General features: G+C 40.2%; 2 protein-coding genes across 3 annotated transcripts in view; one reads left to right on the top strand and one right to left on the bottom strand.

Moving 5' to 3' along the window:
- Positions 1–413: 413 nt before the first annotated feature.
- Positions 414–22,812, top strand: VAPB (VAMP associated protein B and C). The gene is made up of 6 exons (XM_072414505.1): positions 414–582; positions 15,727–15,879; positions 17,870–17,973; positions 18,848–18,928; positions 19,459–19,635; positions 20,018–22,812. Exons 1-6 carry the CDS (start codon positions 525–527, stop codon positions 20,174–20,176), a joined length of 732 nt encoding a protein of 243 aa, XP_072270606.1. The 5' UTR covers positions 414–524; the 3' UTR covers positions 20,177–22,812.
- Positions 22,813–25,065: 2,253 nt separating this feature from the next.
- APCDD1L (APC down-regulated 1 like) overlaps positions 25,066–27,932 on the bottom strand; it is a 30,828-nt gene continuing 27,961 nt past the window's right edge. For both annotated transcript variants that reach the window (XM_072414503.1, XM_072414504.1), the window contains 2 exons: positions 27,303–27,834; positions 25,066–26,448 (listed from right to left, as the gene is read on the bottom strand). In XM_072414503.1, coding sequence (XP_072270604.1) covers positions 25,690–26,448; positions 27,303–27,834 — 1,291 coding nt within the window. In that variant the 3' untranslated portion in view covers positions 25,066–25,689. The remainder of the gene's footprint in view (positions 26,449–27,302; positions 27,835–27,932) is intronic.

The following is a 27,932-nucleotide window of genomic DNA, read 5'->3' as shown; positions in this document are numbered from 1 at the left end:
AAGGATTTCCTATTTGCACTTCTGAAGCAACCATATTATTGCATACATAGGCCTGTGTGCACACTCAGGAGCTGGGAGCCTATTATAATAATAGATTGTAAGCTCTGTTTCAGGCTTATTGTTGTACATGGCTACATAATAGGTTGGTGCTTCATTATAAAGGTCACATGACATTGCTGGGTTCACCATGCAGGAGGAAACATTCTCAGCCAGGACTGGTTCTCTTTAAAGGCACAGTCATGGAGCCATATCATTCCACACCATGTGCTAGCAGCTGGGGACACTTCCCAGGCCACGTCCTGCCCCTGACAGCCATGCAGAGTGACTGCCCTCCCTGTCCCCTGCAGTCACCCTCCCCCTTCCTCCCCGAAGAGTGCGCATGCGCGCCGGGCGCAGCCTCCTCCTGGCCTTGCAGTGCGTGACGTCAGCAACCTCCGCCCTCCGCCGCTTTGCTGCATCACCAGCTGAGTGCCCAGGCCCCGAGCACCCCCAGCACTGCATGCACTGCCCTCACCGGAGGAGACATGGCCAAATCTGAGCAGGTCCTCGTCCTGGAGCCCCAGCATGAGCTCAAATTCAAAGGTAGGTCCCCTGGGAGGGTGGCCATTGCACAATATCCTGGGATCGGTTGGTGTGTGTGCCTGAGGAGGAGGAGGGGGGGCATGTGTGGCCCGAGCAATGGGCACAGATAGGAATCTATAGGCTGGATGGGAGGACAATACAACACTGGGGATATGTAATACATTGCTGGGATGGACCCCATGCCATAGGACTTACATTGTGCCAGGGGCATGGGCACTACACCATACTATTCTGTATATCATCTGTATACAAGAAATACATTGTACCCAGGTCATATATATTATATGGAAATACATTGTACCCAGGTCATATATATTATATGGAAATACAACATTGTACAGGGGTACCACATGATCATATATATATAATACAGAAATACAACATTGTACAGGGATACCACATGAGCCTATATATATATATATATATATATATATATAACATTGTACCCACATCATATATATTATATGATATAATAAAACAACATTGTACCCAGATCATATTGTACAGGGATACTCAATGGATCCAAATAATCCCATCTATATATATAATATACAAATGCAACATTGCAACCAGATCCCACATATTGTACAAAGCTACTGAATGGATCCTCATTATCCCATATATATATATAATATAAAAATACAACTTTGTACCCAGATCATATTGTACAGGGATAGTCGGTGGATCCACATTTATATATATAATATGGAAAGGCCTACAACATTGAATCCACATGACACCATATATACTATAGTACATAATCATTGTGCCCAGATCCCATGCCTATTGTATAGGGCTATAACACTGTATCCACACAACACCACATACAACGTTGTGATCCTATATATCAGGGTCACACATTCAGTGCACAGGATTACAATATTTTACCCAAATTCTGCACATACGATATAGCACTACAATATTCGATTCACATGTTACCATATATAATAGAGAAATACAATGTTGTAACAAGATCACATACATACTGTAAAGGCCTACAATATTGGATTAACATGACACCTTCTATAATATAGGAGTACAACAATGAACCAATGGATCACACATGGTGCATGGCATTACAACATTGTACCCAGATTTTACACATAACACCATATATAATATAGAACTGCAACACTGTACCAAGATCTCATACATATTGTATAGGACTACAATTTTGGATTCACATAATCCTAAACATAATATGAAATTCTGACATTGTCTCAGGATCATTTATAGAGCATGGGCCTATACCATTGTACCCAGATCCCACACATACTGTATAGGTTACAAATTGTATCCACATGACACCAAATATTCTATATGACTAAATGATTGAACCCAGATCCTGCACATATTATATAAAACTACAACATTGGATCCATATCCCACACACATATTGTATAGAACTACAACATTGGATCCACATGACAGCATATATTCTATTTGACTAAATCCTTGGACCCACATCCTGCACATATTGTACAGAACTACAACATTGGATCCACATGACAGCATATATTCTATTTGACTAAATCCTTGGACCCACATCCTGCACATATTGTACAGAACTACAACATTGGATCCACATGACAGCATATATTCTATTTGACTAAATCCTTGGACCCACATCCTGCACATATTGTACAGAACTACAACATTGGATCCACATGACAGCATATATTCTATTTGACTAAATCCTTGGACCCACATCCTGCACATATTGTACAGAACTACAACATTGGATCCTGATCCCACACACATTATATAGAAATGCAACATTGTAACCAGGAATTCTATATATCCTAATGTATAGGATTCACATGCTGCATGAATATAAATATATAATATGTATATATCACTTATCTTCTAACTATACACTTGATTAATAGATGCTAAAATAAATAAGTACAGTGCTGCATGTTCTGTATTAGATTCTTCTTCTCTTGTGCACCTTATAGAATGACATGTATTAGATCTTGCATGCAGTGTCCTTCCCTCTTTGTATTCTTGACCTGCAGTAAGTGTGTAGTAGAAATCCATGTCCATGGTACAAATCTGTACAGGAAACCCAATGACCAGTGCCGATTCCTCCAGATTTGAAAGGTGTATCTCCAGCCGGCCACCGTACCGGATCCAGTAGCCGTTCCTCGGGCCAGGTCACTTGCAGCCCCCCTTCTCTCCTATCATCACTCTGACTCCTTGTACTGAATATAGTCGGTATTTTGGGAGCAGGACGTTCCCCTCAAGGCTTTGAAACGGCTGTGATTCATAGCACTAATATCAGAACATCCAGGCACTATATTTAGTTGAATTATTTGGCCTCTCGCATGTTCCGGATTAGGCGGTGTTGTGTCTTCGAGGTGAATGAAAATTGTGATTGTACAGATAGGGCTGTGATTGGACAGATTGAAAGGTTCCCGTACAGGAATGTCTTCTGATCAAATGAAATATGGGCGTAGAATATAGGGCAATGATTTTCCCCGAATACCGGGGTTTGTGATGTACGGATCCAGAAATGATTTCCATACAGTAAGCCTGAAATGGTGATAAAGTGCAGGCTTGTGTTTCTGAGATAAGCCCGTGTGTTTCATGAATAATTACTGACATAATCTGATTTTTCTGAACTGATGTCGAGCCGTTAACCCTGTGTAACCTCAGAACATAAACCTAAAAAGTGTTACACCGTTAAAGTGAACTTGTCGGATTAGAATATGGGTATGAATACTCATGCATGGCAGGCTGAATCCTTGTCCTGGGTCAGTGATTCACTAGTGGCACTGACGATGGCTGTAGTGCCTTCACTTATGGAGGAACCTTGTAACGTTTAAATAGCAGTGACTCCATTATTAGGTTGTAGTCACCCTTCTGTGGCTTTAAGCCCTGAAAGAAGCAAGCAACGTTGGGATCTCTGCTTGTTCTGGGCATTGACTGCCAGCCATCAAGCATTTTCTAAAAAAATAAAGAGGCACCAGTGCAATTCTACAATTTTCCCTTGGAGCTAGGCTCTGGGCAGTTACATTATTCTTAATATGCAAAGAGAACCGGTGCCCTGATCATTAACACAAAAGTCTTAAGCAGTAAAAGCAGCTTACAACCAGCACTTAGTCACTTCAGTAGCTGTAAGCATTGTGGAGAAATTACTTTTCAACATCTAAGATCGGATGTTATTAGGACAGCAGGTATTTCTAAACTCTTAGAAACCAACTGAAATCAGACAGGTCTAAATCATTGAATCTAACTTGGTATCAACCTCCTGTAATCCCTTTTTCCAGAGCTCAGATTGGAAGTGGAAAAGCAGCACAAGGAGCCAATCTGTTGTGCTTCAATGTTCATGCCAATGAGGAGAGAGCAAACTAAAACCTCTTGTATATGCTCGATGGAAAAACACTTGGTTGGGCGCTTCAGGTACATTGCAAATTGCTGCTTTGTGCCCAGGAGTGGCAGACAGAACTGCTGGTCAATGTGTTTGCATGCATTGCCATTTTGTATGGCAGTGTGCTTCTTTCACCTAAGAAGGAAAAGCACCTGCATGGCCAGAAGCCGCATGAGAACTCCAGAAACCCCCACAAACGTGCTCAAATTTTGGTTGAATTGGAAGCACAGTTAAGCTTGCTGTCAAGGCTACAATGGCCCCAACAAGTTAGATAAGGTCATTGGTCTGTTACTTCTCCTTTCACCTTCCAGTCCCAGGCTGATGGACAGATGATACTTTACCTGCACATGTCTGTCACATGTCAATCTGAGACCCCTTTGAGGATCAATCAGACTGACCAGTACTTACGTTCTTCTACAACCAGATAAACAAGAGTTTTGTTGTCCCTAAATCTACACGATAATGAAAAACCCCATCAGTATCAGGACTGGGCAGGCTGAGGCACAAACACTTTCAGCTTTATATATGTTGATCCTGGAGCACTTTGGATTCTGGTATCCCAGGAATGGGGCGTTTAAGCCGCCTTCCACCACAATCCCTACTAAGTGGCCTGAAAAGGATGATCATTAAATATTTATAAATCTCCATCGATGTACACAGCACAGGCAGCTACTGACTGATAAAAGGTCACCATTGCCCTGATCGGGAGGGCTTAGTCTGTCTGATGATAAATGGGAGAGTACAGAGTGCCACATGCCATCTAAAGTAGTCAAATTAATTTTACACTTCTGGGATCATTTTGATGCTTTATCTGAATATTGAAAATAGGATCAAATCAGTCAGTTGGTAGTTTTTTACACCAATCTGAAAACTTATTTGGACATCATTACCCTCTTTGTGCTGCCTTACTAAATATTTTAGATGTGGGCAATCAGAAATATTACGTCATTAGGGTAACATTATTATTCTTTGACTTGATTTATGTTTCAGTTGTCGTGGTTGTGTTACTTTGTACAATGTACAGAGCGCAGAAAACATAAATGGTCACAACAGTTTGGTTCTGTTGAATCAGCAGGCTGGAAGATAAGAGATGGAGAAGTAGAACTTTTTGGGATTCTTGACCTGTATAAGTTCAGGTTTACACTGTGCGATTTTCTAGCTGTATTATTTGTGATTGATATGACAATCAACAACCATATTGACCTTTTGTGATTGACCTCACCAAGCATTTGATCATCTTGATTGGTACGTGATTTGCATTATGGCAGATTCCACCATATTATCTCATTAAATGTAGAGAAAGTGTCTGTGATGGGCCTTTGACTCCACAAAATTTCAGTTCATATCGCAATTGAAGAAATATTTGTCATGACAAAGCAAAGCAATTGTGATCTTTGTCACAGATGTTTTACAATCCATGTTCTGTTGACATTCTGCCCAAATATACAGTGAGCGTGTTCATTATAAAACACTTTTTTAGTTCTGAACAATTCAACATTTTTGTCTAATTTCACAGTTTATCGCAAGCATTAGGTGAGGCAGTTGGGTAGGGGAAGAATTCGGATTCAGGAGGGAATTCTATAAGGGATATATTAGAAATGAGATTGTTTTTCTGCAGACAACGCTGACCACTGGGTTAACAAAGTGCTCATTTTTACTTGTCTAAAGCCGTGATTACAAGAAGTTCCAGCCACAATTATTTTCCATTCCTTTATTATCCTTTTTTATGAAATTTGTGCCCTTTCTGGAAACAATTTCCATTGTTTTTGTTCCTAAAGGGCATACAGTGTGCAAAAAATAAATGGAGGTCTAAACCTTTATCAATCCAAGCCATGCATGGGTTGAACTTTTTTTTTTTTTTTTTAACCAATAGCCTTGTACATAAGTGGGGCACCCGGAGATGTCTGCATACCATGCTGTTTTTTTTTTCCCTAGAATAACCTGAATGATATTATGCAAATTGTGACTTCATGTGGGAAGTCAGTACCTTTTATATTGGGCAGCCTCACTGACCGGCAGTACAGCTTGGGTGCAAATTGTGACCTCCAACCTTTACTTAGCCGATAACTAAAACTGCAAGCCAGCACCCCACATGCTGCCCACATGCTGGCATTACCATCAATCTACCACAAAATAAGTAATAAGATGACATTATTCTTCTGGTATGAATGACACCCAGTGTCAGCTGAGGACATTCAATGAGTGTAGGGTGTCATGAAAGTACAATGCTCTGTACTCAAAATGTAAAGATTCTACATCACGTTCAGTGAAGATCCATAGAGGAGGAGGACACTACACGGCACATGGGAAGGGTAAATATTAAAGAGGAATGTTCATAGTATGGTAACCAGTCGTATTTCACATGAATAAAGTCATTTTTGGATTAGCTGTACATTAATGCAATTCCAACTGCACATCCTCATTGGGTCTATTCTTTGTGATGATTGAATAAGCCCTATTATGTAGACATTGTTGTACTGAGAATTCTTTCCTACCTCTGAGGAAGGCGTTGGTGTACAATCATCTTTGTGTACTTCTCAGTAAAGCATTGTCATATTGTACTGATGCAACATAAGCCTTTGTACCGAGCAAAGGACTGCCCGTGTATTTTTCAGAGCCGACCTGTTATCAGTGTCCTATGCCCTCAGTGTTATTGGAGAGCCAAAGTGCTTTACTGATTGTATAGCTGACTCACTTTCTAAATGACTCGTTGTACAATATGGCGCCTGATGTTTGGGTATATGGGAACCCTAGAATTTGGTTCCATAGGTTTGGCAATGTGCACACAGGGTCTCTTTAAAAACAACCCACCAGCTCATATAAATTTGCCTTTACAAGTGGTTATTTAATGCTTTTTCTTTCATCACAGCCACCAGAAAATACTTGATGTTAGGAGGTACATGGGGCGATAATGTCACCCTTTCTGTTGTGTTGGACCACTAAGTCCGAATACTGATCATCTTTTCCTTCCCCATATCCAGAAGGACCAATTTTATGCAATGCTGAGAGGGTGTGGTGGGACAACACTGCAAAGTATAACTAGGTCAGAAGTTGATCTTTAACTAGACCCTATCACTTTTATCTGGAATATCTTTGCAGCTGCCTCCTAAATCTAAAGGTGCGTACACACTTCCAATTTTTATCGTTCCAATCGAACGACGAACGATCGATTGGGCAAAAAATCGTTCGTAAAAAAGTAACCAACGACGCCGACGAACGAGGAAAGTCGCTGGAAACGAACGGCCGGATCGGATTGGACGACGATCGTTGAACATCGTTCGTGTGTACGGTCGTTCGTTGATCGTCCATGGTCAGAGCATGCGTGATGAACGAACGTCCGTTCACTTTCCTGTCGTGCACATAGTTCCTCTATCGCTCAAACGATCGTATCTATTGTGTGTACAATATCTACGAACGATCGTGTCAACTCTATGTGCAGAATCGTTGCTATACGATCGTTCGTATATATCGTGCATGAACGTTCGTCGTTCGTTTTCCAACGATAATAATTGGAAGTGTGTACGTAGCTTAAGTCAATGGAAGACATTGCTTCTTGATCTGCCTGAAATTGGTTTCGGAATTTAACTTTTGAGGTGGTGTTCATCTTTATTAGTGGATCATTACACCTGTGACATAATCACAGGTGCATGTTTAATGACGTCATTGTAAGGTCATGACCCAACTATTGGCTTCTGGCTTTTCAGCCATTGCCAATGGTTTTCTGAAAATGTTAGTTGCTTGGATGTCTCCACCCTCAATACGAGTCGTGACCCAGAGCCAGTATAAGAAGATCCCCTAATTTCCATACTTGTTCCAGGTAGATAACCCCGAAACAGAGAATGTCAGTGATCTCCCAGGCCCTTTTAGCTGGGTGCACCACCCGGCACTTTTGGGTGGTTTCCAAAGAGTTGGGTCACAATAAAGGGGCAGACACCTGCCTAGAATTTCTTTCTACCCAGCGTAAAATAATTTCTGGGTTAAACACTGTATGTATCACCCCAGCATGCGTTTTGTAGGTAACACTGAGCTGGACATATGCTAATTTGCAGAAGAACTGCCGTTTTAGGAACCGATGGTCAGATTGGGTAGGAAGGTACTCAAATACAAAGCATGTTTCCCATAAAATGGCTACAGCACAACTGAAAATAATTGCTTTGAATTGAACATAATAATTGTATACTCGTGAGAATTGGATATTTTTGGATTCCCTGGTAAGCCAAAAATAGCTAATAATCCACATCATGTGTTTAATTACTGTATTACCATCAGCTTTTTATAACACAAGGATTGAATTGTGCATTTGGGACCCCAAAGGGCACTACAGACTGTATGATCTATGCCAGAAGTAAACCCACCCAAACTTCACCGTAATAATCAATATAGGAACTAGGAAAGGGTGGCTTTGTGCACTTCTGGAGATCACATTTCAAACCATAGAGTATCAAATAACCAAAACTTGATACAAATTGATCACACTGATGGGTTATAGCTTGTTTCTTTTTTTCCTCCATTCTATTCACAAATGTTAACATGTCCGTAGTCTTGCTGGAATCAATAAAAATCAATAGAAATGCTCAAATAATTGATTTTCTTGGAGAAAATGCTGCTGCGTGATTCCTAGAGTGCTGCGCATGTGACCAAAATCCTAGGCATTTGGTTTTGTGGTATTTGCTAAAGAAGGAGTTTTTGATTTGCTTACCCACATTGCATTAGCTGACATGAATCAAGGATTATTGGAACTCCATATTGTTGGTCCCATAATCCTGGCTATTTGGTATCTAGCTGGCTGAAGGTAAAAATCCCCAGTAATTGTCTGCTCATACTGGAGGAATAAAGAACGTTAATGTACACGGAGGGCCACTCGATGCACCACATTCCTTCTGTGAGGGCAGACACTGAAACATGAAATGTTTTCTACATTCCATTTGATCTCAATTTCTTGTAGAATAAAATTCTTTGGCAGAATGACTTTAAAACAGCCCAGCATCTATTCATTGTCCAGCAACCCTAAGGGCACGCTACATGCACAGTCATCCTTAACCTGAAAGGTCAGTTGAGTTTGCCTTCTAGATTTATGTTCATGGAGATTAGAAAGGCGAGGTGCAGGAAGACACTACCAGACAGTAGTAATCAGAGGTGGCTTTCTAACCTTTCTGGTCACGATCTTACCTGCGAGCAGCCAGTTTGTCATGTACCCCCCACCCAAGGACATGAAGGTATAATGTGGGCAGATCAGGAGATTGTAACTTATCTTAGCACACATTCCAGAACTTTACTTATAGTCTTAGTAGGGTTGGCGTCTGCCATTCAAGTTGGTTAGTAAAAAGTCCTTTGAGAATAAATATATATATATATATATATATGTGTGTATTTTTTTTATCTTTATATAAGCAAAATAAATATCTTTATGCTAGTTAAACATTCCATTTAACACATGAATTTAGAAGTCAGAAAGATGCCTAAACAACTACCCAACCTCCGCCGAAGTACCAAAGCTTTTGGGGCCTGTTCTCAGTATGGCTGTCCTAAGTACCACATTGCACCAAATATAAATTTGTCCATGCTGTGCTTTTCAAAGTGCATCACACAGCAACATATAGGAATGCTAAAAAGATTGCATAGTAACCCTGCATACCAATGCATTGCATGTGCCTTGTGTAACGCAACCAACTTGTGGGAGCACAGAATACACAGTGTACATGGATTTTCTGCTGGAACGTCCGTACAAGACACCAGTCATTTGTGTATAGTATCAGAGGTGTGTATGTGCCCTATTTTCTATTACAGAAGGAATGTTAAAGTGGAACTAAACCCTGATATTTGAAAATTGAGACCAGGCATTACCTTTACTTAGTAGGTTGGACAATGTGCCATTTGCATATTTTTTTGAAGGGACATTGCTTGTTCCCTCTGGAATTGTGAGTCTGCCTGATCGCTAGTTTTGTGCAAATATATATATATATATATATATATATATATATAGTTATAACAAACACATATATATATATCTGCAATCTGGTTGCCATATACAACTATTATTGTGCTTGTTTGTCACACTCGGGGCCTAGTACCATTGGTTTGTGCAGCCGTTTCGAGTATTGTCCTCCTCAGACGTTGATAAATGGCTCCTTTCAGCTCTCGCAGCCAGATAAGGGAAGCTCACGGCCACCTTATCTCTATTTATCTGCATTCAGTCAAATCGTATATGTCTGTCTTGTTACACTGGAGATGTGGCTTCACCTGCAGCCCCGGGCTGAGGTTACACGATTGTGTTTCTCGTAGATAAACAAGTCAGGAAGGGCCGAAGTGTAAGAGAACCTCCGATAATATAAATAAACTTTAGATGCCTTGCCAGCTCTTGTAATTGTAGCCAAGCCTTGTCAATGCTAATTACATTACTTAACTGGCTTTATTACCATACTGCAGCTTGTGCGAGATCAACTGCTGCGTATTTATGAAGTGTGAGAGACGCCACAAGACAGGCCAATGCCGAAATGTACGCAAGATGCCCAATCCAATTTAGATTTTATCCAAGAACACGGGCCAAGAATGTTCTCTGCCTCCATCTTCATTTCCCATTCTTTAGGCGTAAACATTAATGCTCTGGCAATATGACCATGGATATTTATGGTAAACTGGAAAATAACTTGTATTAGTGGCACATGCTTGAATGCCCACTTTGGGGCAGCTTAAAGTGTACCCGGAACTTTTTATTTATTGCATCGAATGGGTACATGGGTAAAGGGTACAACAAACTGTTCGTTTTTACCAGAGCTGTGGAGTTGAAAGCAAATATTGTGTATCTGGACTTAGGGTCTGTTTTATAGAGCTATGTTAGAGAGATTCCCCTCAATTCCTGTTCAAGGACAAGCCATTTAAATCAAACATTGACCCTGGAATGGGTATTCCTATTGGACAGTTTCTTTCTTGCCTAGCAAATCAAAATGTTGACTTTACCTTAAAGAGAAATTATCCCCAATGCTGGTTGGGGAACTCCTACCATAATCACATACCTGCTGACTGGCACTGACTTACCTGTGTGCAGCCTCCCTGCAGCTTTGACAGGTCAAAAGGAAGCCATCAACTTCACCGCAGACTTCTGAGATGGCGGCTATCTTCTTCGGCTATTGGATGGCCACTGGTGATGTAACTCTTATACATGCACAAGACTTGTTGTATTGTTTCCAGCGGCTGGCTCTGTCCAAAAAAAATTTTTGTTTTTGTTTTTTTAACATCGTTACCCTTTTAAGTGCAGTTCCAGCAAGTTATTTTAAAGCTTTGAAGGAACGAGGAAGGATAAAAACCCTTGTCAGCTTTTACTGCTTAGATTTTCCCCGCCTTATGTGCCACTCACAGCAGTTTCACCAGAGAGGAAGTGAGGGAAAACTCCCAACAGTAGCAAAGTGGAGATTGCCATGTGATACGGCACCCTTCAAGTATTTCTCATTTTTATAGTGATAACTTATTGCTCCCGCATCTTCTCCAAGTACTACCTGCAACTCCTGTGAGCTCTTCCTTCTATTACGGACTATCTACCCAAGGCTCCATTTATTTATTTTATTGTATTATTATTTATAAATATTCATTTATTTTATTGATTATTTATAAACATTTATTTATTTTATTGTATTATTATTTATAAATATTCATTTATTTTATTGATTATTTATAAACATTTATTTATTTTATTGTATTATTATTTATAAATAATATTTTATTTGTTTTAATGAAAAGGCCACTAGATGGAGGTCCACATGTAGCTGGGCTTTCCATTAAGTAGAATTGGCTGTAAATGTGTGCACAAAGAGTTTCATTGAGAAGTTCCTTGATACTAGGTAGTCTGCACAGCAGCAAATTCTCTGAAACGGGTTCCCAGAAATCCCATTTAATAAATAGAGCTCATAGCTGGCACATACCAGAGTGTGGTCACATGTGAACTCTAAGTGATGATACATTTGGTTTGTATGCTTTTGCTATGGTTTCCTTCTCACCATAAACCCCTTGGTGGGTTAATCTTTCCTCTACCTAAATTGTTCTACACATGTGACTCCTAGGGACATAAGACTGTAAACTCTTCAGTTACTGAGACTTTTATGATTGGTATTCACACTTTGAAACAATATAAGAATTATTATTGTTAAACAGTTTTTATATAGCGCTGACATATTACGCAGCGCTGTACGCTAATGGACAAATAATGTGTAGTCCAGTCTTGAGAACGCAGGAACTTCTAGCAGCAGCTAAAGGTAATTTACTGACAGCAGTAAAATAGATTTATAAATTAGGTTCCCAGTGTTCTTTTTCTCCAGTGCTTTAGCTACCTGATTCTTGGAGTCGGTCCAGCTCTATGAACCGCTTTGACATGAGCGTAGATCCAGGTACCGGTGGCAGAAGGTCTGTAGGTCATGACGATACACCACGGTTTATGTAATTAAAGCCATCCAATGATATCACTTTTTTAGTTTTTATTTTAATACATGAGAAGATGGTAAATCTGCCTTCTTTCTTTTTATTTGGCCCACAAACTTTCCAGCTGGAGGAGATACCCAGAGTATAAATAGTTCTTACATTGCTGAAGTGTGCAGGAAGATTGTTAATATGGCTCTTCTTACATTTCATGTGTGATGGGAACGTTGCTAGTTACATCAGGAGGAAACTAAAGTGTCCATTTGCTCTTTTCCTTCTGGATGACATCCACATGCAATGACTGTCTTCAGATATATGGAGCCCAAGATGGCATTGCCAACCTCTGCCAACCATTGGGAAAGAAAATGATGGGGAATTCAAAATTGTCTCGGATTTTGCCAACCTGTTCTTACTGTTGCCCCTTTAGGACATGAGCAGAAACCTCCCTGATGGCACATAGACAGAAGATTAAGTCTTACTTATGTCTAACCACTCCCAAGAGTGAATAAATTTGTTTTTCTTTGGATACCCAGATTCCTGTGGTGTCCTGGGAAGTGAGGTGGACCAAAGGGCCATCATTGACTCTATCAATGCAGGTGAAAAATGCAGCTGGAACTACACATGAGTGCAGAAAACTTTTACTAAAATGTCTATGAAAAATGCAGCCGATCACTAAAACACAGCTTATGCCTATTGAGGCCTACTGGGTGTAGCAGGGCCGTACCCGAAGACACAAATGTCACCCTGATCGGGAAATTGTATCCAGTTGTGGAATTTAGCGCCACATTCTTGACAACTCAGTAATATGTAAATGCAGAATCCGTGTGTTTGGTAAAACAGGTGTGGGTGATTGAAGCTGATAATCTAGTTTGACGGGTTGGACGTTCTTAGGACCCAAAGGCAAGATCCACACACTGGTGGCCGCTATTGTCTCGGTAAATGATACCATGTTTTATTCAGAAAGCCGCTCCTCTTCCTAAAGGCAAGGCATCATACAAAGAGCTAATTCACAGAGCAAAGGAGACATTTGGAAGTGAAACTAAAAAGCTTTATCATTGCTTCTTATGCTAAATACACCAATACGTCCAAGTTTTGAGTTGAGGATGCACATGTGTGGTTTTACCAGATGTTTTCTATCATGGCTTACAAAACCAGAAGAAGAATCTGTTGACATAACCTGCATAAATGCTTTATTAAATGAAGTCTATTGGGCACTATGCTTTTGTTTCCTGTGAAAAGTCAGTTCTTCGATTAGCTAACCTTCCTTTATGGAGCTGGTTAGTTGCTGTGGTACTGAGTAGTTTTCAGTAGTACTTTAATGTTGAGCTGTTATAGGATGGCTCAGTCAGCGGAAATATAGAAGAAGTTATTCCTATTCAGGGTAAATGCTGCTTCTAGTTCTCTGCATCATCTGTATTGCCTACACACTTTTATTTTGCCCTTGTAATCTTCTGTATTGGTCGCCAAATAGGTGGAAGTTTGGTTCCTGCAAGCAGGAACATTGTTTCTTACTCCAGGAAACTGCTTAATAAGTAAGCTTCAATCTGGGTAAATCTTCAACCTGGCAGGTAGATATCAAACATAAAATCACGATGATGTATATTAAAAAAGTCTAAATGGTCTATACCATTGTTTCCCTTAATCCCTCCACATAGGATAGAAGCACCGGAAGTGTCCACTTGTTTCCACTTTCAAGCAGATCACTGGGTGGTTGAAGAAACACTGTGATAAAGTAAATATAGCCCCGGGACATTAGATATGATTTTAATAATACCTACCGATAACTGCAATCTACTTGAATAAATTGTATTTTTATTAATCATCATAAATCATTACTTTGGGAAACGTGCAGACTTGCTCTCTGGTATATTCCCCTTTAGCAGAAATTAGATCTTGTAGGCATTTTGTAGAAGTGTCCCCCGGTATTGCCATGAATTTTCTGGTGTAGCCAGTTCTGGACAAATAGACAGTCATTTGAATTATATACCACTTGTAGAATGATAATGTTCAAAGTCCTTTGCATGGACATCCACATGCTCCTTTCTGAGGACCTTAGAATGCTGTTGGTACTTTGCATGATGACACCACACACCTCAGTAGCAAAAAGAGAATTTAAGACCCTAGATGTCTATACTTTATATGGGATTCCACCTGCATACTTAGGCAACAAAGTGCATTTTAAAAATCCTAGCACAGCCGTACTTTCCCTGTGCATCTCCACACACAGATCACACAATAATACAGAATATGCTGAATTTAAAGCTGCAAGGCAATGGATTGACCTGTAAGGAATGCTTGGGGTGCCATTAAGAATAAATGACAAGCAGGCACACAAATTTGTGTCGTGTAATGCTGCGTTCTGCAATACCAGAACACACTGGTACAAATAGGCCTAAAAAGGTTCCTAATATTACCACCTAATCTGGAATACCTCGTTCTCATTTCATGGATTTGAAGTGGTAAATGGTTTACTATTTCCACATGGCAAATCTGCATTTGTGTTAAGTTAGTCAATTTGTCATTTTGTTAAAGTATATATCACTTTTCTCTGCAGGCACTTAGAATTATGATCTTGTTGAAATATGTGTAAAAAGTCACCAATATCAGTGTGGTGTACTTACCTTTTCACATGTTTGTATATGCTGCTTGTTATGGAAGGGGGCTGTTAATTAAAACATTTTGCTTTATTCTGAATGTACAAAGCACAGGTTTGCTTAAAGTATTATACATAAAAATAAAAGGACAAGACTGCCTGAAAATAATAATTGCGGTCCAAGAGAGCATTTCTCCCACTATGAAGATATTTCCTTCCTCTTCTTTTTTCTACAGAACAATTTCTTAAATAGAACTTAGATGACAAATGGACAGGTGTCCAACCTTTCTCTACTCTAGCCAAACTTAAATATAAAGTTTGGTCTTAAGATATAAACTGTTCTGTAAATTCAGAAAGCTTTCATTGAATGTTTATACTTTTATAAATCAAGGCCTACAGTGTTGGAGAACGCAGGAGCACATAGGACAGTGCTTCTCGGCTATTTAACATGTAAGAACCCTTAAAATAACTTTCAGGTCTTGGTGGAACCCCTTCTATAATTACCATATCCACAGCTCAGAGTACATTGGTGTGCCGGTCACTAGAAAGAATGACTTTTATGTTGCTGGCCATTGGGAAGAATGTCAAAGGGAGCATCAGGGAGTCAAAGAAAACTCTGGGGGAACCCTGGTTGATAACATGGACCTAGAGATGACTTATATACTTCATGTTAATGGAGACCAGGTCTATGTGCCAGTAAGACCAAGCTCCGTACCACCGTGTAAATGTTTTGTTTTAGACATCAGATTTTGAGTCTCTTCTCTCATTTCAGGTCCTTTCACAGATGTCGTTACAACAAACCTGAAACTCATGAACCCCACAGAAAAAAATGTCTGCTTCAAAGTGAAGACCACCGCTCCTCGTAGGTACTGTGTGAGGCCTAACAGTGGGGTTATTGAAGGTGGCTCCTCCATCAATGTGTCTGGTAAGTCATCCAATAAGAACCCTGTCTTATATTTGCCCCTCGTTTTATTATTTGCTGTGCAGGCTTACTTATTATTTTTCCACTGTTTCTAATCAAAGAAATACATCTAGATTTTAGCATATTCCTAGAATCTGGTAGCCTGGTTTGGGGATTACAGGAAAGCTGCAAATCTGGTGTCCTCATTTCAAACATCTCTCAGGTATAGCAAGAAGAGAACACCTCCCACAGGTCCAAGGCTTTCCTGGCTTCACTTTATATTAGAACATTGTATACATCAGGCTTTTATAAAGCATTTGCAAAACGTAGGCAGGCTTTGTAAATGGAAGTGTGGACTGTCACTTTTTACAAGCTGATTGTAGCCTTCAGTAAAACGTTGTATTGCTTAAAGCTCGTTAAAGCCTTCTATCCGCCTATTTAAAGAGACGGTGAGTACTCCCTTTAGGATTTGTGTTTACCTTTCCAAATAGGAACTGAAAAGATCTTTAAATGCTTCAACAATGCCCCTCTAAGACACGCTTAATGTACATGTGACTCCTATACGTCTGGTGCCTGTGATAGGAAGGCAGTGACAGCTTCGTGTTCCTGGGCTGAGTTCTTTTACATAAGAGGAGGTTATAAGCCCCCCGTATAGATTGGGGGTGCCCAAGTCCAGTAATGGAGAGCCAGGATCCACATACAACAGACCGCAATACATTTTATGGCATGTATTACAAAATCCTGCCCTAAATGTGTCCCTTGAAGTTTGGAGTTGAGCAATCTTGCCATTGATTTTTCTTTTGGATTTTGGAATAGGAAGGACTCGGCAAAACAAATAGAGGGGCAGTAACCTGACTATAATATAGGATGATGCATACAAGATGCGGATGCTCTACATTTGCACAGGCTGAGGAGGTCTGCTGGGATCAGCATTTATTCCTGACCAGAGGGCACTCAAGGACAGAACCTCATCTTGCTTGTTTCTATTCCATTGAGCAGAGGGCCCTAGCTGGCTGCTAGGTTGATATTCCCTATGTACCAAGCTGGTGACAGATAGTCCAGGCTATGTAAAGGGTTACAGAAAAGTGAATCAATTAGAAGCTTTGCATGCAAAGACAAAGAAATTAATAAGGAACCTGCTGGTTTCTGCTTAATGTCTAAAGACTACATCTACCCAAATCCAGCACATCCTTGTTTTCCAGGAACAGTTTGGCCAGTGGGCAAAAACATTGTCAGCAGAAATATATGCTGAAATGGTCAAGCACGGTACTGGTGTGACATCTGCCCTCCTTTCCAGTGTTAGAAGAAAGTGACTTTATGTACTGAATATGTTCTTTTCTCCTGTCTACATCTTTTCCTCTTCTACAACATCCCCCTTTTCAGTCTATCCTTCTTTACCGTCTCTCCTAGCCATTCATCTTTCTTCTCATTTTAAAATGGTATCCTAATTTTTAACCGGAGCCTGGTTCTTTAAAGGGAACAATCAGAACATTCCAAAGATAAGAAGGAGAGATCCTATACATGAAGGTTTATTCATGGTAATAGCTTTTGTGACCTCTTGCCTTACTCTGAACAAGTCAGCAGCTTCCTGTAATCCAGAAACATGCTGATTTATTACACCCTTAGAGGAAGTAACTGCATGTGTCACCGACTGCTTCTTGGTGGATGACCTTTTACCTTTATAAGTCCCTGACAATGCGACATATTAGGTATGTGTGCTGAAACCTCTTATGGAATCTCAGCTGTGGCCACCATTTACTCAAAGCGCAGTTCCTAAAGCAGACAATTGTGGTTCCCTGTTGGCATGTGTATCTACTCTCTGCCTAATTATCTACAATAGATGTGCGTTTGTAAATGCTTTTCCTCCATAGGTTCATGCATTTGGGTAGCACAGACGGTTCTTCTTTTGATCCCTTTAGGGAAAAAAAACAATCTGGGTTTACGGAAAGTTTTTCAAAGCTCCCATCCCTACTAATCATTACCGTTTCTAATGCATTTTTATTTCTTTTTTCAGTTATGCTCCAGCCCTTTGACTACGACCCCAATGAGAAGAGCAAGCATAAGTTTATGGTGCAGTCCATTTTTGCTCCATCAGACATTTCCGATATGGAAGCTGTAGTAAGTAGAGTTTATTCTAAGTAATATCCTTCCCCCACCATCTCCTGATGTAGCTGTGTGGGACACCATGTAGAAGCAAAAGCACTCTCCTAATTCATGCAGACAATGGACTATTTTACCTAGGTATACACATTGCTTTGTACAATAATATATCATGTCGCAGTGTTCCAGATTGGAGGAGGAAGGCTGCATTATGTAGGTCCATCTTACTTGACTTTAACATGAGGAAACCTTGAAATAACTTTCCAGTCTTCATGGAACCCCTTCTATAATTACTATATCCACAGCTGTTTGAGAGGTACAAATTGCTCATTGGAACCCCTAGCAACCTCTGGAGGCATTTTGGGGTTCCATAGACCCATAAGAAATACTGATGTAGAGGTTGCTAAATTTAAATTGTTGTCCACTCTTACCAAGAGTTTGACCAGGATATTAAAGAAATGAGTTTAATAGTTTTAAAACTCTCACAATCTCTTGGGTACCGATAGCCATTTAGATGACACCACTGTATTTTCTTGTACAAAATTGATAATGCGGAATGTCCAATTGAGCAGACTCAGGGTTGAAAAGTGACCCAGGGTTTTTCAAAGCTGTAACAAGAAATAGTATCTGTGCCTAACTACAGCATAGGAGAAGTGCATGGATCTCAGGACTAGCAGAGCACAATTACAGGTACTTGGCAGGCAAAATATTTAATGTATATTATATTTCAGCTAGGTTTCCTGGAGTTGCTTCTAGAACTGTCGGGAGGCTTTCGGGTTTTCAGGCAACATGGTAGATCTTTCCACCAGCAAAAATCGTACAGCTAATAAAGAATGGGTAAATGATGTGTCTCTCTGTCCTTTATTTAAACTGTGATTTTTGAACTTTTCAGTGGAAAGAAGCAAAACCGGAAGACCTCATGGACTCCAAACTCCGGTGTCTCTTCGAGCTACCCTCTGAGAATGACAAACCTGTGAGTATATTTGCACTTCAGAACTCCATTTCTCTGCTCCTGTTTGCAGTGCTTAATAAGTGTACCTGTCATACTTTGTGCCCAGTTTAGTAGTCTCTGCTCTGACTGTAGCAGCAAATTGTGGATTTTACTTCCGGTATTTAGGGTAGTCTCTGTTAAGATGAAACCTGTGACCTCTTTGAGGTACCGGTTATATGGATCTTGATATAATGAGGACTTTTAGTAAAAATCTTACTTTTTTTCCTAGTTTTTGATTGATTAGAGAAGGGCTATTGCTTACTGTTGTCCGTGTCTACACCAAACTGGTGACTAGATTTTGGTTAGACTAATGTCCCTATTGTCCTTTCACTTTCTGCAAAAGTTTAGTTCCCTCCTCACTTTATATTTTTTTCTGATAACCATGACAAATGAAGAGGATTTTCACAACAGAAAAAAAAATCAGAAATGTAAAGTTTTGGCTAAAGTTCAACGTTTATGTCACCCTTTTAGTCCATGCAACCTGTTCATTTTGGCTTTTTGTTGTTTTTCAGCATGACGGAGAAATAGGCAAGACTCTATCTAGCAGTGTAACAAAGACAGAATCCACTACCATGTTCAAATCGGTTAGCTCCAGTCTGGATGACTCCGAGTATAAGAAGGTGTTAGACGATAACAAAAGGCTTCAGGCCGAACTCCAAAGGCTACGGGATGAGAACAAACAGTTTAAGGTAAGATCTTTCCCACTGCTCGATATCTGATCAGGTTGGATAGGAGGGGTTGTAAAATGCTGCAAAAGTATGATTGTCATATATTGTGTTCATAATTTGACCATTGTAATTCATACAGTGGGTGAAATATGGGGACACCACCTCACTCATCCTAGCTAGTTTGCTGCATGAAACCAAGAGTCGGGGTAGCTAAGAAAAAAAATGATGTACCAAAAAAAGTGAAATGAAATCTTTCCGATGGGACAAAAGCAGAGAAAAAAAAATCAGGGGTTTAATCTACTCTTTAGCTATAAAAATGTTTTTGTGAAAACTGTTGGGGTATTCTGATCTCCGACCGCTAGGTGGTGTAGTAACACTATTTTTTTTTTTTCCCTTGCGGTAGGAGGAAGACGGACTAAGAATGAGAAAGGGCCCGATCTCCAGTAATCCTGCGTCTACATCCTCTAGCCTTGTAAAAGAGGAAGGCCTAAATACCCGAATACTCGCTCTGATCATCTTGTTCTTCATCATCGGCGTCATTGTAGGCAAAGTGGCCTTGTAGATGGAGCATGCTTTACCGAGAGAGAAAACAAAAAATTAAAAAAAAAAATCATACTGTTGATGGTTTAGCAAGGAAATTAAATTTATTCATAACAAGAGAAAAAAAACAAAAACCGTACCACACTTCACAGGTCCTGCCTTTACGTTCGTTCCCGCTAACTTCTTTTTTCGCTTCTAGGGTCCGATCAATTGTACAGAACAATTCATTAGCAAGACCATGATTGATTCCGTAACGTCACAACTAATTCTTCAAAAACGTCATACTGTAAAATGTCATTTTAAAGAAGAAACAAAAAAAAAAGTTTTAAAGTTCCGGATAAGTGTTTCTGGTTTACCTCTTTTAAGAAAAAGTCCTAAAAAATGTCAATCTCTCCTGAGTTATAACTCTAGGTGGTGCCATTGCATCTCCAGTGTTCAGTAGTTGGGGTTGGGAAGGGAGGGGGGTGATTCACTTTCTTTAAATATATACATATATACATATATAAATAATCTTTCTTGCTGCTCATGTGCCAGCGTTCCTGAGTTGTCCAGCCCATCTTGCGCCTGCTCGGACTTGCACATAACCCATCATGTTTCTACCTTTTTTTTGCCTGGTAGGGTAGGCCATCCAGTTCAGGAACCTTGAGGGCATTGTATTTGCCAAGGTTGTGTAGTACAGAGCTGTTTTTGCTTTGGTCACATTCTGTCCCCTTGGCAATAGTTAATAATAGATGAAGGCTGTGTTGTACAGTGGTCGCCTCTTGTATCCGATACTGTCTCCTAATATTGTGGGGTGCTACAGAATTGAAATCTGAAAAGGGACCAAGTGGTAGACTCAAGAATAGTTGTTTCTAAGCTGTCTGATGTAAATGCCAGTCCATCCAAAATGAATTGTTTGAGATTGGGCAGATGTTGATTTTGTATTACCTGTGACATGTTCTGTGTGTGTCTTCAGGATTGCATTGGTGGAGGTCCTGGCTCTTCTTCCCTTTTCCCTGCATCAATACTATTGGGGTAGGTGAAGGAATAGCAGCAGTAATTAACTGTCTTGCATTTATACACTGACATTGATCAGCCAAAACATTAAAATCATATGCCAATATTGTGTAGGTCCCTTGTGTGCCACTAAAAAAAGCTCTGATTCTTTGAGGCATGGACTTTACAAGATCTCTGAAGGTGGCCTGTATCTGGCATCAAGACTTTGTCACACTATCTCCTCCAGCCTCGTGCACCCAATCCTCCATATGCTTTGTTTTAGCAGACCAGGTCTCATTTATCTATTGCTCCATGGGCCAGTTCTGGCACCCAGGTGCCCAGTCTTCTATTATACAGAAAGCTCCTGTGCTCAGATCCATGTTACTTGCTTCAAGAGCTGACTGCTCACTTGCTGCCATTGTTCTATTCAATGTTATTTGATTTACCCATCATTGGTTTTAATGGTGTGGCCGATCATTGTGACCTGGTTTACTAGCTATCCTCATGAACTGATCTAGAGTGGCCCAGTGGCAAGCATATAAGTATCTTACTTTTGACCTGATTGAAAGGAGCTGGGAAGTTTAGCTGAGCAATCATCCCCAAGAATCTGAAGGCTTTAGGGTAAAAGTAATAAGCTTGGTCAGCCAGGATCTCACCATCATCATGTGATCTATTCAGAAGACCATTATACTTTTTAGGCAGTTAATGTCACCTTAGCTTTCTCCAGCTACTGGTGATGGAGTTGTTGGTGGATACATCTGGCTGGCAGAAACAGGACGGTTATAGCAGAAGCTAGGCTTCAATAAGTATTTTATAAAGCACCTTCAGTATGCTCTCCATTGAACCCCAGAATAGCCATACCTGTCCTTAGTTCATCAAAGTAATTGTCCTGCTTTAGGGGTTTTGTAGACAAGTGTAACAGATTGAGCATTAACGCTATGGTGAGCAGTTTTGCTTGTGGTTCTCATTTTTTTTTTTTTTTTTTAGTTTTCACAGCTCTTCATATCTGTAGGTCCATGACTTTCCTCCAGCAAGTGTCTGCAGTCTGTGTTGAAAAGCAAGGCACATTGGCTAGCCTGTAGTATGTATTCTAGACTGTAATGCTCTTAGGATAAAATTACATGAAGCATGTTCATTTTGTGTTTGGCTGTACATGAGAGTACTTGAAAAATGCAGTAAAATGCTGTGTTGGGATAGATATGGTAAAAAAAAAATTGTTTCTGCCAGGGTTTCAACACACCTACTAAATACACCTGGCATTTTTACTAATGTTCAGTGTTGGAAAGAATTTCCATTATTTCACATAAAACGCCATTGTTAGTCATTTACCCCACGCTAACTATATCTTTAAACTTTGTTTAGGTGACCTTTTAGGTGTTGATGTGGATAAACACATATATGTAAGTGTGTGGATGTATGACACACACACCTCAATATACACCTTGGATTTCATCGTCTAGATTTGTTGGGGTTTTATTTTTCTTTGTGTGGTCCACGTGTGTGAAAACTAAAAAAAAAAAAAAATATTCAGCTGTCTTGGAAATGATCTCTTGGGTCTTGTTAAACATCAGACTTTGCCATTTTATATCTACAGTTAAAAAAAAGAAAAAAATTGATTGGGAAGCAATGATATAACCAACCCCCGTTAGGAGTCCCTGCTGTAAATTAAATCTTTCAAAAATATCTACTTTTTTGTCTTTTTCTCTGGTTTGTCTTTTTGATCCTGAAATATGATTTGTCCGTAACATAAACTTGCATGGAACGTGAACCCTTGCTAGCCTTCTAGTCAATCTATGTGTCCCTTGGATCCTAGGCCCAGACGTAAATTATGTCCACGTAAAAAAAAATGTCCTATGAGGTTTGAATATCTGGCACTTGAAAGAGAGGTATGAGCTGAGTTTTAGGAGAGAAGAAGCGTAACCTTCAATCCATGAACAGCCTGGGTCCAGGATCCACATGGACTGATTTGTAGACCAACACACTTCAGCAATGCACTTTAGAAAAGTTTTAGGTTAGGTCCCGGCATGAAAACAAGTACAGGAGCTGCAATTGTGAAATCGCTGAGTAGGTGCCCGGCTAATGTTGCTGACCCAAAAACAAATGCACAGATCAAGAGGGTTGTTGACTTGATTTAGGTAAGTGACTCAGAATTTCCAAGCAAAGTGGGTCAATATAACAGAAAACCACACATTCACAAGTGACTTCAATGGCAGCCAAGCAGTTTTATAGTTTAATTATTAATCTGCGTTTTGCTTATTGCTGGGCTTTTGCCTCTGCTCCTCAGATAAGCACCAAAGAAAGATAGGACACACAGAAAATCCTAGGTATTGCAACAGCTGTATTACTTATGTCATAAGTTTGTACAATTCAAAGTTCTAAGGGTGACCTTTTGGGTCTCTGCCCAATATCAATCCCCGTGTACAAATATTTAGGATCTACGTTGCAAACTTGTTTTAGCCAAGTTTTTCCACGATGCAAACTTGACATTAGGCAAGTTATTCTTCAAGTTACCCTGCCATTAATATAATAGCATGTCCATGTTTCTAAAGGATGGGACAAAGCAGAGTATACAGGAGTGGCTGTGCACAGTGTGGTTCCTGCAAGATCATGGACAGCTCAGTATAAACTTACTTTGGGAGTACTAGGGGGAAAAGAGCGACCTAAAGAATGTCTGTAAAAATTATAATTATATGTTAAAAGCTAAGATTTCCAAAAACTGATTTTCATATGGGTCTAGTAATCTGCTGGATACAATCTCACTCTTCATTGTGGAGTCTTCTCTACAGTACTTTGTTTCTGCTCCCTCCAAAATTCTGCTAAAGGTCTTACCACAATACTTTGCAAAAGGCAGGAAAATTTGGTATCTGACTTAGCTCATCAGCAGAGCCTCGATGGAGACCGCCTTTTATTTAATTGGCTTTAAAAAAAAAAAAATCCTTAAAGGGAAAAACATGGTGTGCGACTAGTAAACACGTCATTTGAGTTGTTACTATAATTTATACCTTCAAGTCATCTGATCTCCAGCCAAAAACAGGAACATTTCTAAAAAAAACATTTCTGGTCACCTTTATGCTGCTACTTCCATTTGCAACAAAAACAACATCAGCTTTAGGTACTCAAACTGCTTCCATTAAAAAAAAAGGGAATAGTAATAATAATAAAGCTGCATTCTGGAATAAGCATATAATTGGCCAATTACACAAAGCACACGTATTCCTAAATCCAGGTGTGCTTCATGATTTTTAAGTTAGTGCAGTTCTTCAGCATAAATCAGCCTTCATGTAGGCACTTTTTTCACTCAAGGCCAATCACTGTTCGTTCTGTGACCGGTCTTCTATCTGTCCTATTCTGTAGAGGGTAGACTGTGGCCCTCGCACCTCTCAGCACCATGACAAAGTTACTATTATGAAGTTTGTGAATGTTTTTGTACCCATTGAGGCAAGGTTTTAGTGTCTGGAGCTCCATGCTTACCGGCCTGCAATCATTTCTGTCTTTTTGCCTGCCTGAGTTCAGCTTTAAATGCTTGATTTGCCATATTTTTGGTGTTAGGTTGAATACAGGTATTTGTAAAATAACCACTAGGGGGAAGCTTTGTATGTGACTTACCCGATTGTAACATTCATACAGTTAGTTTCAGTGAGCCATCTGATTCATGGATTTGTGAGACGGGGCAGTACGGCACAACTGCTGTGCAGAACAAACTACGTAGAGCATGTAATGGTCAACCTATTGCATTATGCAGTGTGTATCGAGCTAATCACATTTAACCAAATATCCATCCCCATGTCCATACCGTAAGAAGACCAGGTTGGAGGAGGACGATGGGTGATCATAGGTATGTATAGGAGGGGGAGCCACATTTATGCAAAATTGGAGTGGCCCAGTCGTTAATATATAAAAGGTTAGCTATATGGGAAATGCCTATATAAGCAAGAGTAGAGAGAAGATACATTTTATATAAAGCTTTAAAAAGAAATATTTTACATCACAAGTTAAAAAAACATTTCTGTTTGATAAAAAAGTGACACGGCATTATAAACTTTCCCTTAAAAGCCAAACACAAGTCCATTTTTGAGGGCTCTGCGGTGTCCACATATTGACTGAATAAATGTTGGACCAGTCCTTCTTTTCAGCAGCAGCACGGTACTGGCAGCATGAACACCCTAATAGCACCTGCCATTTGGCATTCAGGCAGTATACGTAAGAATGCACCCAATTTATTTAATAGTTTTTCAGAACTTTGTCTAATTTGCTTGGCCCACAAAGTTATTGGTTTCCTCGTGCAGGACATGTCCTCTCTAGGAGATCTTTTTAGATGCCATATTTGTTCAGTTTCTAAGGGAAAACTTTGGCTTTGGCATAGGAAAACCTCCTTGATGCGGGAACTTTTTACAAAAAAATATATATTTTCAGCAAGTGCATTATTAGATAAAATACTATGTACAGTATCTTAATACAATATAAAAAAAATGCAAAAACCTCAACATATATTTTCTTAGCAGAAGACAAGCATGTCCCAGTATGTCAAAGAACTGCACCTGACAAAACAAAAGTAATTTATCAGTTCTGTCTTAAAGTATGTAATATAATAAACAATAAAGGCATGGCCCAATACTGAGGCCTAGGCAAAGCTGCAAGGCTTGATGCATTGTCTATAGGGAAGCTTTGCTTCAGCGACTCCCTGAATTCCCCAGAACACTGGATGAGAGGAGGCTGGTATGAGGTTGGCCTTTTTTGTGGTGTGGATGGACTGGACCCATCTGTCGGCCTTTCACCCATGTATAAGAGGAGACGGCTATGGGTGTCCTGCTCAATTTTAAATAATTCATATTCAGTATGGGGGAGGCTGATACCCAGGGCAGTACAACCTCCTGTGACCGAAATATCTTGTTCCTCCCCAATGGCCCATGAACCGGCCTCACCACAGCTCCTGGGTCGAGAAGTGTTCAACATCTGTAAGATGACTTGGTTTAGTGGTTTAACCCATACTTTGTTCACTGTAAACACCAACTCTGTGCCACCCTTCACAAGCTCAGATTGGACGCCTTTAGTGTAGTAACCAGCAGCACGGAGTGTGAAAGTTGGCTGCTTGCAGATAGGGTCAGCGTAGTGGTGGTAGAATCCTTCCCAAGAGTGGTTGTCAGCATGGAACATAAGGTAACGAGTGAGGAAGAGTACATTTGGGCGCACTTCACATTGGCTGCTAACCCATTCCCCTCGGAGGTGGGTTGGAGTGTGAGACGTACGAGGCAAGACAGGTGGGAGGTGCTCATTGGCGTTGTATATTATCCCACAGACGTGGCATGGGTGAACGTGGTGCTGCAAAAAGAAAAAGGTGTTAGTACATGGAAATCGCTTTTTTTGTGAATGGCTGGATATGTTGTGCTGGTTTGGCTTTAACTGGAGCCATAACAATGTGCAACAGGGCCCCGGCAAAGACATTAACTGAATTCTAAAGCCAAAACAGATTGTAACGTGAAGTGATTTCCTTTAAATAAACCAGTTTATGTCCTTGCTTTTAGATTCTATCCTGCATTCATATAAAGACAACGTTTGATAAACTTGCCCTAAATGTATACAAAAAGGGAAGCAATATGTTTTACAAGTTTAGACCATATTGGACTTTATGTATTAAAAATTAAAAGGAAAATTTGTCCAGCTGGCCCTTGGCATCTCATTGAACTATTGCTGTAATTTTCTGAAACTGAAATCTCATTAGTTCATGTGGAACGTGTTCAAAATGCATGTGCTTGCATTACTGAACTAGAGGATACAAGCCTGAATTCTACAAGCCTCTATGTAGCTCTGATCAAAACCTACAACTGGTGTGTTCTACTGGCTTCATTTCCCACATAGACAGTTGTTTAATGAAGATACCTGCTAAAAGAAGACTTTTAAAAGCCTCCCCTCCACTCCTGTCCAGGTGCTACAAGAATTCATATACTCCTCAGTGTGTCCACATTACTGGCTGTGATTTCTACCACCGGCTTGTAGGTCACTAGATGTACAACACAATGGAGGGAACCAAAGAAAGTGCTGCGGCAGCAGATAATCCCCAAATGACTGGGAAATTCTTGCAGTGGCCAGACAGAAGTGGCTTTTCAAGAAAGTTAGGTATATAAGTTTACTTTTACCAGGTATCTAACAGTTAAGCAGGATTTCTTTAAACTTACCAAAGCACTCTGAAGTGGCTGCTGGTAACCATTAGGCCGATAGTGCATCCTTTCGGACCGATTCGTATGAGTGTCTCCCAGAAACAGCTTCTCCACTAGTCCAACTCCCTGGTGTCCATTGTATTGTTTCTCCAGCCTCACTAGACTTAACTCATGCATGGAGAAGGAGATGGCACCAGTGCAGTCTCTTCCTGCCTTGGCGCTGAGAAGCTCATATACCCTCCCTGGTGCCCATGTACGTCCAGTGGACACAAAACCAGAGCAGGTTCTGTTCATCTGATCCCTGATGTCACTCATGGCTTCCTGGCTGTAAAATACAATCCCCACTTTGTGAAGGTGGTAATCTGCCTCAGTCGCCCCCCTTGTAATCCAGGATGCTTGGCGTAGACGCAGTTTTCCCTTGATTACCAGAGAGTAGGAAGGGTGATGACATTGGGGGTCTGTGTAGTAGAACTGGAGAGCCTTGAACAGACGATTAGGGTAGAAGGTGTAGGACCTTGTAAGGAATTCTGGGCCTGATCGCACTTCACATCTGTAATCAGTTAAAAAATATATAAGCAATAAGAACAATATCCTTTTTATATATAACTTACACTTTCTTCATTTTATCTAGAAACCTAAATGTTACAC

This window comes from Pyxicephalus adspersus, chromosome 6, assembly GCF_032062135.1.
Source record: "Pyxicephalus adspersus chromosome 6, UCB_Pads_2.0, whole genome shotgun sequence".
NCBI classification, from domain to species: Eukaryota; Metazoa; Chordata; class Amphibia; order Anura; family Pyxicephalidae; genus Pyxicephalus; species Pyxicephalus adspersus.
The sequence above is the reverse complement of the archived record's forward strand: the minus strand, read 5'-3'. Positions and strand labels throughout refer to the sequence as shown.